This window comes from Heterocephalus glaber, unplaced genomic scaffold, assembly GCF_053883595.1.
Source record: "Heterocephalus glaber isolate CG9 unplaced genomic scaffold, H.glaber_assembly_v1.0 deba00000594, whole genome shotgun sequence".
Classification (NCBI taxonomy): domain Eukaryota; kingdom Metazoa; phylum Chordata; class Mammalia; order Rodentia; family Bathyergidae; genus Heterocephalus; species Heterocephalus glaber.
The window spans coordinates 15,403,536-15,416,385 of NW_028258151.1; the positions used below are offsets into that span (position 1 = coordinate 15,403,536).

Below are 12,850 nucleotides of genomic sequence, written 5' to 3' on the forward strand. Positions count from 1 at the left end.
TTAGTGGAACGCGTTACCGCTTCAGGGCTAAAGGATACCTGTGCGCATGCGCGCCCAAGGAGCCTGCCCCCCCCCCCCCCCGTTCGCTGTTGCACGTTCCCCGACCAAACCGGAAGTATGTTCTCTCTAGCTCAGGGTCTGTGCCCTGGCCTTCGTTTAGGGCCCCTAAACAGGTGGTGGGTTAAGATTTTTGTCGCTCCTCCCAGAACAGGGTATCATAGAATTGGTGGGGCAGCCATAACCCTTTCCCAGGCACTGCCCTTTCCCCGACAGGGGCAAACTCCTTTGCTCACCCATGGAATAAAGCCCAAACTGCTTACACAACCTCGTTTAGAGCCTGGCCCCAACATCGGTCTTTTTTTCCTGCGATACCGGGGATCGAACTCAGGACCTCGCGTTTGCGAGGCAGGCACAGCGCCACTGAGCTAAATTCCTGGGCCCAACATCAGTCTTTCTTACCCAGCAGCCTCCAAATGCTGGCCAGGCCCTCTGGAATCCATCCTCTGCTGATCTATGACCTAGAGCTAATAGGGTCTCCAAGACGACGCTTGGTCTCCATCTCCACAGGCAGTGGGCTCTGCTGGGCTTTCTGTGTAGGCACTTCTGCCCTAGCTGCCTGTTTACACCCACTAGATGGCAACTGAGGGGTCCAGGGGCTTCTGCAGACCACAGGTTCCCAGACGACCACATGCATATTCACTCAACTCAGTATCACAAATGTCCAGCCCGACATGACAAGCGGTTTGCCAGTGTTTGCTGAAAGAAAGCAAATCTCTGGCCAGCTTGGTAACACATTTATTAGTTCAGAGTGGAAAGAGCAAGAGTCAAGCTCCTTTGAAAACCGTGCATCTTGATTGGAGAGCTTCTAGCCTGCCCTCTCCCACTTTCCCAACAATTCGTTCTATTAAGGCACTTGAGGAAATGAGGGAGCAAGGAAGTCGCAGGCCAAACCCCCTAAGGCTACCAGAGAGGGCCAGTTTGGTTCTGTTTCCTTCAGCCACAGCTGAGCAAAGAAAGCTGGCGAAGATCTCTGCAGGGCAGGAAGGCCACCCAGCCCCTCAAGCACTGGTGTCAGGCAGTGCCACAGAGGAATTGGTCATAGGGGCATGATTTTACATCAAGGTGTATGCTAACCTGTGACCTAAGGAAGACACTTGATAGTAAGACTTTGGCCTCAAAGGCCATGGCTCCAGCCTGCCCCTCTCTCTAGAAGAGTGCTAGAAGCTGGAGGATGGGGATGGGGGAACCCAGAGGTCCCTATATAAAAGGGAACTGACCATGAGGATAAGAGTCTGAGTCCTCCCAGCTCCCTCACTTCCAGAGAAGTTAATGCTTCGCTTAAGCACCTCCAAAGAGAGAGATAGATACTGCCAATAAAAGAATAAAATGTGCTCCCCAGAAAGACATCACCCAGGGAAGTTGGGGAAAGATGGAGCATGCCCCCCAGAATCCATAAGTGCTTTGGGAAGGCTTCAATCCCCTGCAACCTGATGCTCTGGGCAGGGCTGGTGTCACCCACTTAAGAGCTGATCTGACTCAGAAGGGCTGAGAAGTCCATGTCCGCAATGGAGGAGAAGTCTTCATCCCCCGAGAGGCCATTGGGGAGCCCTGAAGCTCCCATGGAGGTGGGAGCTGGATCAGGGGGCCTCTGGGAACCTGTCACCAGGCGAGTTATAGCTTCAGGATACTCCATCAGCATGGGCTCAACTGTGGGTTGGGGCATGGATACACCTTGGTTCAGCAGCTGCTGAAACTCTGAGTTGTCGACAGAAGCCAGGTCTGTGAACACAGCTGGGTCTGTGCTATTGCCAAGCAAGGCCCCCAGGTCTTCATCAGCATCAAACTGCAGGTGCAGCAGGGCCTCCGACAGCGTACCTTCCCCGGACTGAGTGGTCTTTGGGGCAGGTGGGGCCACAGCTTGGGGAGGGCATGGGGCTAGGACTGGTGCTGGGGCCTGGGGCAGAGTTGGTGCCATGGGGGGGGCAGGGACCAGGTTCTGGGCCAGGACAGAGACAGGGGCTGGTGTTAAGGCTGAGGCCTGGCTTGGGATCTGCCCAGAAGGTAACACCATGGGGGAAAACTCATCAAAGTTGATGGTGCTGAGGGGTGATGTAAAGGCATAGGGCTGGGGGGCTAGAGGAGAGAAAGAGAGGCACGGGTCAGAACAAGCCCTAGAGACCCACCCCATCCTCCATACCCAAACCGCTCCCTAGAAGCTACTGTCAACACTCAAACTCCCCCTTTTCCAATCTGACCTGGTCTGCCAAGTCCAATTCTAGCCTCCCCTCCTCTCTGGAAGTCTCTCTGACTCCTGGAGCCTGAAAAGCTCCTATTTTACAGATGACAAAAACAATCAAAAGGGGACGAGCACCCAGTGAGTAGTGGCATAGAGTGGGCACTTGTAACCCTTTTTTGAGCCACATACCAGCACATATGTCATACTACTTTAGAGGTGGGTTTTGTTTTGTTTTGCTTTCCTAATTGACAGGGGCAGAGATTGTCCACTTTTATCATCTATATCCCAAGGTATCCAAAGAGAGTTTCACTCTTCTCCTCAGACTTCCATGTACGTTAGCATCCCTGGAAAGCTGCTGGTGCCTGTGTCACACCTCCAAAGCCTCCAGTTCGGAAAGGGGCCTAAGAAACCACACACCACTGCTCCCCAGATGATGCTGATAGAGGTCAGCAGGCCTCACCCCTGAGAGCATGAGCCCCACAGAATGCAGGTGTCAGACATCTGCTACTGTGGGGCTACCTCTGGTCATCTCCCTTCTACATAGTTCACAACTGTGGCCTGAATGAGATTGGAAACTGTTGTTCCAGTGGGACAAAAGAAAATCTTTACCTGGCTTGGGGACAGAAGTTGAACTTCGAGAAGGCATAGCAATGCGTCGGGGAGGAGGCCGGGGATCAGTAGGTCCTGCAGGCAAGGGCAGGGTCAGTTCTTAGCCCCCAGGGTGTCGCCTCCCTGGTCCATGGGCTCTCCCCAGTCCCCATCTCACCATTGAAAGGACTCTTCTTCATGATGCTCCTGAAGGTCTCGTATGTCCTTTTGCGCTTCTCCTCAATTCGGTGACGGTCATCTGGGGAAGGAATGGGAGAGTGAGGGTTGTTGCCTCCGCTGAGGTCCCTCAGGAAGAAGGTGAGGAGTCACGCTTTCACAAGACTCCTTCTCCCAACCAGTGAGAAGGGATGTGTGACTCTTAACACTCAGCAGTTTTGATTCCCACAGCTTTCTCAGAGAGCTTTGTTGCCTGAATGTGCCCCTCAAAGGCACTTGGGTGATGCCAAGTGAAGAGGCCCTGCTGAGGGGTCCAGTGCCAGAACAGGGGCCTGAGCCTACAGTTCAGCTGTCACCTGCACTGCTCACCCCAGAGTCCACCCAGGCCTTGCAAGATGTGCCTCATGCTGGGGCACAACAGGCTGCCTAAGATAATGCACAGGCTTTCACCTCTAACAGTTTGCCACTTTAATCTCAAGCTTTCCAAACCATCTTCTGCCTCAGTTCCTTTAGTCTAAAGCCAGCTTCATGATCTTTCCTCAAAAACCTGGTTCTTTTGCCTCACTTCCCCTGACCACCATCTCTCTGTCACCAAAACTAGGAATCTTGGTACCATCTCTAACACCTCTTTTGCCCCCACCAGTCACTAACTGTACTGGACACATTTACAAGCACATGCTATGTGCCGGCCTCCCTCCTAGCACTGGGATATGGCTTTGAGTAAGCACACAGGGACCTGCTTTCAAAAAGGTGACATCTTAGTGACAGAGAGACAGGAATACAACCATGTGCACAAACAAGATCTTAAAAAGTGCCTGGAAGGAGGTGAGGTCCGAGGAAACTTGTGTGTAAACAGGTGACCTAACAGCTCGGCAGCATGGCGGGTTGGGCAGGGGGGTGGGGGCTGGTGTAGAGAGCTCAGGGAAGGACTGGTGTGAGCCACTCACACAAATGCTAAGGGCCCACATGTTCCAGGCGGGGCAACAGCCAAGACACAGGTCCAAGGTAGGACTGAGTTTGGCATGTCACAGAAAAATGGCTGTGGGGCTGAAGGGTAACTGAAGAGGACAGGGATGGGGGCATGATCTTCCCCTTCTGCAAGGCTCACGCCTGAATCCATTCTTCTGGGACTACTGCAATGTCTTCCAGAATGGGCCCCCAGCCTCAAGCCTCTGCCTCTCCAGTCTCTACACACAGCAGCCAGCATGAGCTCCCAGACAGGCCTAGGTCATGACTCCGCTCGGACACCTTCAGTGGCTCCCCACTGCACTGAGGCTGGCGCCTACCAGAGCACTCCTGCTAGCTCTACTCACTGCTCCATGTCAGCTCTGTGGCTGAGAGGGCCCTCAGCAGGCAAGCACTCGCCAGTCCCGTGCCCCTCCTTCTGATGCTCAGCTGCCGCCTGGAAAATGTGCTCCTTAGTCTGTCCCTAAGGTAAATGCCACCTTCTCTGTCATGTGTCACCAGCTCCCACACCTGTGCTCCTACAGACTGTGCATGCTCCTCCGTTTCGCATGTCATTCTGTGACATGAGGATGTGTTCTTCGTGTCTGTCTTCCTCATGTGACAAGCTCGTGAATGGCAGGGGACCTGCTTTATTCATCTGTGCATCTACCACACCTGGCACAGGTCCTGCTACCAAGTGGGCCCTCAAAGCCTTGACCAAACTATGGCTGTATGGTAGTGACAGGTGACACAACACATGACAACAGGATCCTGGGGCCAAATGGTCTGGATTCAGATGCTGATTGTGCCTCTCCCCAGATATGAGCGCTCAGGCAAGGCTCTACCCTCAAAAAGCTGGTGAGAGATTAAAATCAGGTAATGATTTTAATAATGATGGAATACAGTTATTAATTAAATGAGGCAAGAAGTGGATTCTGGCTAGGTATGGTGGTGCACACCTGTAATCCCAGCACTCGGGAGGCTGTGTCAAGAGGATTACTGAGAGTTCAAGGCCAGCCTGGGCTATATGATGAACTCAAGGCCAGCCTGAATTACAGAGTGAGACACTGTCTCAAAACAAAACAAAAACCAACAAAAAAACCCAGAAATGGATTCTTATTATAGTCACATGTCATTTCATGACATGAACAGGTGTTTCATCACCGTGTATCAGTCTGTTTACACAAATTAAATTGACTACAGCGTGTCAAGGCAACACCACTGTACACGTGATCCATCCTTGCAGCAGTGACTGTACTGAATAAATCCCAGGTTCTGCAGCCAGATGGCCAGCTCCAGCCCTTCTCACAGCGAGAGCCTGCCACCCTCCTCCACCCTCCCTGCTATGTACCTGTGTCCGGCAGGTACTGGAACTCCATGGGCTCGCTGAGCTCCCTGTCAGAAGGCCGCCGAAGCTGCATGGAGACTCGCACAGGGGCCTGCAGGCTGGAGTCGGCGTAGGGAGGTGTCCGGAACACAATGGCCACTTGCCGGTGCACGTCAGCTTGGGAAAAGGAGCCTCGGGCCTCCCAGCCTGGTCCGGTAAAATACACCTCAATGTCCTCTGTAGGAGATGGGTGGCAGCATGGGTCAGTGTATCTCACTCCCCAACACACACACACACATCCTGTCACCCCACTACACTACTACACTACTTCCTCTCTTGTGGTACTGTGGACTGGACCCAGGGCTTCTCAGGTGTTAGACAAGTACTCTACCACTACATCCTAAGCCCTTTTGTAACATTTTATTTTCAGATAGGGTCTTGCTAAGTTGCCTAGGCTGGGATCACACTTGCAAACCTCCTGCTTCAGCCTACGAAGTAGCTGGCATTACAGGTGTGCACAACTGAGACCCAGCATGTCCCCAATGTCTGATGCTTGTCTCCTGAGTGTCACCTTGAAAGAATGAAGGACCTGGCACTGCCACCTCTGGTCAGCCCTGCCCCTCACCTTTTGATCTAGAAAGTCCAGCCCTGACCCCGGCGCATACCTTTCTGCACTTTGTCGCACAGTAGGAAGATCTCATCCCCACCAAGGCAGCTCCCTGAGTTTCGGTTCACTCTGCAGATCTTGAGCTCAGCTGTGTTGGGGGCACCTAGGGTGTGACAATAAGGAAGGAAGCCCTGAACCACCAGAGGTCCCCAGGGTGTCCTGCAGGAGATGCAACAGCCCCGGCAGCCCAGCCTGGCGCGGCATCAAGGTTACCCAAAGCTTGCTGCCCACACCTCTGTGGCCAAAGCCAGACCATTCTCATTGGCCCCTCACCCCAGCCTATTCCACAGCTCTTTACCTGTTATGAGCTCAACATGGCTGGAGGGAAGGAGAGTAAGACAGCACAAAACCTACATCTCTTTGCCCTCACAGAGCTCTCAGTGCAGCGGGAAATGATCTGATTGCACCTTCCCTTTCTCCTCCTGACCCGGTGTATCTTCAAGGTGAGGTTCACATGCACCTTGGCCACAAACACTTCCCTGCTGACTCCCAGTTCACACTGGTTTCCCACCCATGGGTCTCCAGAGCCCTTTTATTTTTATTTGTTCTGCTGGTTACTTAAGATTGCAGTTGAAGCCGGGTGTGGTGGCACATGCCTGCAATTCCAGCACTCAGGAGGCTGAGGCAGGAGGACTACTGCAGGTATGAGGCCAGCCTAGGCTACACAGTTCAGCCTGAACTGTATAGCAAGACTGTCTTTTAAAAAAAAAAAAAAGTAAGGGCTGCGGATTTAGCTCAGTGGTTCTGCTGCGTGCCTTGCAAGCACAAGGACCCGAGTTCAATCCCTGGTACCAAAAAATAAAAATAAAATTTAAAAAAAAAGGAAAAGATTGCAATTGATCAACATCAGCCTAGTTTATCTGTGAGCTTTCTGTAAGCTCCCACCATTGAGTTATTACTGTTCAGTATTATCTTCTTCCTAGGAGTTCATTTCCTAGAGTCACTAGCACAGTTCCGGGCGCACCACCCTCTCATACACAACATGGAAAATGCCCATTTACAATCAGTCTGTCTGGTAGCCTGGAAGCTACATCTTGAGGGCAGCTCTGAGTCTTCTCTGCCCTCAAGATGTAGCTTCTATGCCCCGCTGCTTGGGCTGCTCGATGATCTCCACATAGGGGCCAGGTGATGAATACACTCCAGGATTCAATGAAGCTGGAGCTCCTCTCCCAGGGCACACCCATCTGCCCCTTCCTCTGACCCAGACCCATTCTGTTCCTCTTCCCAAAGCTCCCCCAGCCACTCACGGTTGTCAAAGATGGGATTCGAGAGAACAGGCGGCAGGCGGAGGGGCCTGCCTGACTGGTCCCGCACTGTCACCTGGAAGCAGAGCCGCACAGCATTCAGGTCATAGTCCCCACGCTGCTCTTCTATGGGAACTATTAGAAAAAAGAGATGGTCAGAAAAGCATGAGCTGGGGCAGGCACAAGAGGGGATGAGGGAGGGCAGGGAGCTCTGGGCTGGGGGCGCTGTTTAAGGGAGGAGGGAAACGAAAGTTCCAGACCTATCATTGACTCTGTGGTGGCCTGGAATGTCAAGTCCTCTCTTGGGGCCTCAGTTTCCCAGGAGGAAAATGGGAGTGTATACTAAATGGGTGGCAAGATTCCACATGCACTGTGAGTCTTGGCCACTGCAGGAGATGCAGGGCAGGTGGACAAAGGACAGAAGTGCTATGGGCAGACCAAGTCTGCACCCTCCTCACCTTGGAAGGGATTGTTGTTGGTCTGGATGCGCTGGCTGATGGCCTGTTCCAGGTCCCGCTTCTTCACACACTGGATCCCCAGGTTCTGGAAGCTGAGAGCCCCCAAGACATCAGTCTGGTGTCTCAAGCAGACCCTGGCCCCTCCTGCTCATCCAGTCTTCCCACCCCGTCACTGCTCTGTGGCCAGCCCTCCAGGGGCTCCTCCTGTGCTGGGGTGAACCCAGCCAATGCAGCCTCCCTAAGGGCTCCCCAGCCCCAGCCACAAGGCTTCCTTTCCATTCTCCAAACTCTGTGCTCGCGTCTAACTAAAGGCCATGCCCTGGTCTATCCTGTGTGCAATCCCTTCTTATGGGGCTCTGCTCTTCTTCACCATTCAAACCTCCACTGAAAGAGGCCTTTCCTGACCTCCTAATCCAAAGGGATTAGACCAGCTTTCCTGCCTCCCCATCCTGGGATAGCCTACCTATTACCCTGTTTTATTTTCACCATTGAAATTATTAATCTCGAACAATAGTTTCTTTATTTTCAAAATTATTTATGGCCTGTCTCTGTCAACTAGTAAGTAAGCTCTAGGAGAGTCTGTAAGTTCAATGGTTTTCTCATACAAGAACCATGACATTGGGCCGGGTATTTAGCTCAGTGGTTCTGCCGCCTGCCTTGCAAGCACAAGGACCCGAGTTCAATCCCTGGTACCAAAAAAAAAAAAAAAAGAACTATGACACTAAGGAATTTGCCCTTCTACACAGAGAGGTCAGGGCCTCCAAAGTGACTAGGACTACACCGTGGACTCCCATCTGCTACAGACAGAACAGAAAACAGATAATTTCTTTTTTTTTTTTTTTTTTGGTACCGGGGATGGAACTCAGATCCTTCCGCTTGCAAGGCAGGCGGCGGAACCACTGAGCTAAATCCCCAGCCAAAAACAGATAATTTCAAGATAAAAGGAGTCAACTTGCAGAGCCCAGGGACAGAGCAAGAAGTGAGGAATTCTGCTCTGTGTCCAGAAAAGAGTAACACTGGAACAGCTATTCAGCTTCCTGGCCTCCTGTCCCCAACTCTCCCACCATCCCCTAGCCTTCAAGGAGCTCACCTGTGGATACAGCGGTCTGGGCAGAGCTCAGCCTCATAGAAGCCATCCCGGCAGTCCTTCCCCACCAGCTCATGGGGGTGAGGCCGGTGAGGGGGATCCTTGGTGACCAGGGAGATGCGAACTGTCCCTGGTCCTGTGTAGCCATTGATCTGTCCAAAGTACAGAGAGTGCTCTAAAGGCCCAGCAATATTGAACGGCCTGGAAGCAAGGGAGCTAGAGCTCCCCAATCCCTTCTGCTACACCTGTGACCCCTTTCCCACCGCTGGGGGCAATGCTGACCTTGATGGTGGGGTGGGTCTTGGTGGTATCTGTGCTCCTCTCTCCTGGGATGCTGCCTGCTGAGCGGCCCTCGCACTTGTAGCGGAAGCGCATGCCCCGCTGCTTGGGCTGCTCGATGATCTCCACATAGGGGCCAGAAGCCTGGGCTGGCTCTACAAGGGCCACAACCAGCTCAGTCAGGTGCTGCCCGGTGGCTCCTAGCCCCAGGGAGCCCCCTCCCTACCACTGAGAAAGGATGGTCCACTTACCTGGGGGGAAGATGAGGGGGAACAAGTCTGAAAGGGGAGGAGACAAGGATCAGCACAAGTTCACTGCCTGTTCTCACCAGGGAGGGCCTGATGGGGTCAGGCTTCCTCCCAGGGAAACTGAGTCAGGACCTGTTTTCTACAACCTGCCTTGAAACCAAGGGATGGGAGTAAAGAACCACCAGCACCTGTTTCCTGAGGGCAAATAGTATGGACTCCTTGCCCTACCAAGGGAAACCAAGCCAGAGGCACTCCCTACTCCTCATCCTCAGAGGAAAACTGACTCAGATACATTCTCCCCTATACGGAAACGAAGTCAGAGCTACCCCCATTGACCCTGGGGGAAACTGAGTCACGGCTCACTGCGAACCCCTACCCAGGGAGGATACTGAGTCACAGACCCCCTTCCACCCAGAGGGGAAACCGAGTCAGGCCCCTCGTTGCCCGCCCCGCCCCGCGCCGGGCCGCGCCACCATCCGACCGGCCGCTCCCTGCGCAGCGCCGGAAGGGGTCAGAGGGAGGCGCGGGGGCTCCCGCCGCGGCCCCGGAGACGCAGGCACGGCCACCCCACGGGGTCAGAGGGCGCCCTCACCGTCCATGGCTGGGGTCCGGGGGGCGGGGCTGGGGTCGCAGCGAAGCCCGCGGCGCGCGCTACAGCGGAGCCATTCGCCAGAGGCGGAAATGCGACCCGCGCTCGCCCGCCCGCCGCCGCCGCCGCCGCCGCCGCCGCCGCCGCGTCACTGCCCGGAATCTGACCGCGCCTGCGCGCTGAGCCGCCGCCGCGAGCAGGGACCGGGAGCGGGCGAGCGCCGCGGGGGGACTGAGGGGCCGCCCTCTGAGCCGCTGCTGCCTGGGAGCCGGGAGTAAGGGCGCGCCGTGCCCGGGACGGGACGCACAGGCTGCCCGCCTGGAGGTCGCTCCCGGGCGATGGGCGGCTCGGCTCGCTGCTGACCTCTGGCTCCGCCTGGAGGGCGGGCCTGCCGATTACTCACTCTGTTTTTAGGGGATTTCGGGTCCCCCGCCCTCCTCCCGCTGCCGGAGGAGTTAGGTGATGTCACCCTGGGTCGGGCCTGGAGCACTGCCGGGGCTACGGCCGCGGCCGCCCGCCTGCACGGGGAAAGGCTCCGGCCTACAGCGCCCGCAGAGATCGGGTGGCTGAGCTCCACGCGCTTCCCGAGCCATCAAGGTGCCTCTGGTGGTTGCTGACCCGGAGCACGTTTTAGTTCCTTGTCCGCCTCTATCTGGAGGCAGCCGGGGAGGGAGCGTGGACGGTGGACTTCGCCAGGATGTGTCCGCTGCAACCCCCGGCTGGCGAGAGTTGTCAACCTGCCTGCTGAAACGTGGCTGCAGCCAACCTGCAGCCCTCAGGGACGATGAGTGTAGGACGTGCTCGGAGTAAACTCTGGGTTTCTCTCTGCCTCTGTGCCCCTGATCCCAAGGCCCCAGACCCCTGAGGTGCCTTGTCCCCAGTGCGTCTCCCCAAGTCCTCGCGGGCGCCTGGGCTCAGACAGCATTTGCAGTGGTTAACGGTCCGGGTCCCAGGTTGGAGGGTATGGATGTCAAAGCTGAGGCCAAGGGTGGGAACCTGGTTTGAGCACCCCCACCCCAGGCCTCCTGTTTCTCCGCAGCAGGCAGAAGAGTATGGGGAAGAGCTCCAGATGGAGAAGGACTTATTTTCTCTGAATTTGTTCTAAATTAGGAAATCATGTGGGAATTGGAAAAGATTGGAAATTCTGACTTGCTTTCCCAGGCTCTGAGAAAACAGGAAGAGAAACGTGAAAATAGAGTTAGCACCCCTCCCACTCATTTCAGTTTCTCACGGGGCTGGCCCCGGTAGAGAAATCAGTTAAGTTTGTGGAGGTGAACTGCGGATCCACAGAATGGTTTGTAATCTCCAGCTAACGACATATATCACTGACCTGTGCATGGTCCTCTTTTTAAAAATTAACAAATAACTTTCAAGTTAATATCATGAACGCCAGTATGTCAGGAGATGGCTAGACCACCACCCTCACTGATATCCACCCACGTGCTCCACATCTGTTATCCAGGCCACCACCCTCCTGATCCTGGTTTTGTTTTGTTTTAATTTTGCCCTCTTACCCCAAATCCCGGTACTGAGGATTGAGCTACATCCCCAGCCCTTTCTTTATTTTATTTTTCTTGAGACAGGGTCTTACTTTGTAGTTCAGGCTGGCTCTGAACTCTCTATTGTAGCCCAGGCCTGCCTCAAACTCGCGGTGTTTCTCCTGCCTCTTATTTTTAAAAAAATTGAAATAGGATCTACAGTGAGTTGCCCAGGCTGGGCTCCAACTTATGATCCTCCTGCCTCAGCTTCCCAGAGCGCTAGAATTTCAGGTGTGCATCATCGTGGCCAGCTTAGAATTCTGTGTTTTAAAGAAATTACATGGGCCGGGGATTTAGTTCAGTGGTTCCGCTGCCTGCCTTGCAAGCGCAAGGACCCGAGTTTGATCCCCGGTACCAAAAAAAAAAAAATAGAAATTACATATACATGTATTTACAACATGTTTGGTTTTGCTTAGTTTTGAACTTTTATTAAGGGGATACTTGTTTGCCTGTGTCATTTGTTTTTTCACTTGCCATATTACTAAGATTGCCCCTTTTCTCCATTTATTCACATTTCATTGTGGTACACTCACCTGTTTAACTAAGCCACTGCCTCTCTGTTCATCTTGAAGTTTTTGTTCTTAGAAACAATGCTCCTATGAATGTTTTCTGTGAATGGTTTCCTGTTATATAACGAAGGTTTTCTCTCAGGTATACACTGTAAAGTGATTTATTAAAGTATTGAATTTTTCCTTCTCAGTTTTCAAAACAGTGAATTGATAACCTACCATCGTCTAAAAGTGATCAGTTAAGTATTTTCTTCTTTTAATCTTTTTTTTCTCTACTCAGAACAATTTTTTTTTTTTTTTTTTTTGGTGTCAGGGATCAAACTCAGGTCCTTGTGTTTGTGCGGCAAGTGGCAGAAACACTGAGCTAAATCCCTGGCCCCACTATTTATTTTTTAAAGGAATTTTTTTTCCACTACTGGGGATGGAACCCACGGTTTTGATACAGAGCCACATCCCCAGCCCTATACTATATTTTAAAAATTGGGGCCGGGGATTTAGCTCAGTGGTGTGGCACCTGCCTGGCAAGCACAAAGTCCTGATTTCCATCCCCAGTACCAAGGGAAAAAAAAAGAATCTAAATGTGAAAAGAAAAACTTTTGGTTTGGGGATGTAGTTCAGTGGTGCCATGCCTGCCTCCTGCTCTCAAGTGCAAAGTCCTGAGTTCAATCCCCAGTACTGGAAAAAAAAAATTGCCAGTCTGAGTTGAAACTTGAGATTCTCCTGCCTCATCCTCCCAGACTGCTGGATTATGAACCTGTACCACCAGGCCCAGAAAGGAATGGATTTGAGGGAGAGAGGATGAGACAGCGTCTCAAGGAATGGATTTTGAAGGGAGAATGGAGTAACGGGAATATGTACAAATGTAAGCCATTTTGCTCATTGTTTTATAACCACAAAAAACAAACATGGAGAAGGGAACACCCGACAGAACACGGTCTTGAAGACAGAGGTGTTTTCC

General features: G+C 53.0%; 1 protein-coding gene across 1 annotated transcript; it reads right to left on the reverse strand.

Annotated features, from left to right (window-relative positions):
- Positions 1–778: 778 nt before the first annotated feature.
- Rela (RELA proto-oncogene, NF-kB subunit) lies at positions 779–10,002 on the reverse strand. Its single transcript, XM_004852383.3, has 11 exons — positions 9,849–10,002; positions 9,260–9,286; positions 9,012–9,163; positions 8,733–8,881; positions 7,643–7,734; positions 7,188–7,319; positions 5,939–6,043; positions 5,298–5,510; positions 3,003–3,083; positions 2,846–2,920; positions 779–2,133 (listed from the first exon to the last, which is right to left on the reverse strand). The coding sequence occupies exons 1-11, from the start codon at positions 9,853–9,855 to the stop codon at positions 1,520–1,522; spliced, it is 1,647 nt and encodes a 548-aa protein (XP_004852440.1). The 5' UTR covers positions 9,856–10,002; the 3' UTR covers positions 779–1,519.
- Positions 10,003–12,850: the final 2,848 nt, after the last annotated feature.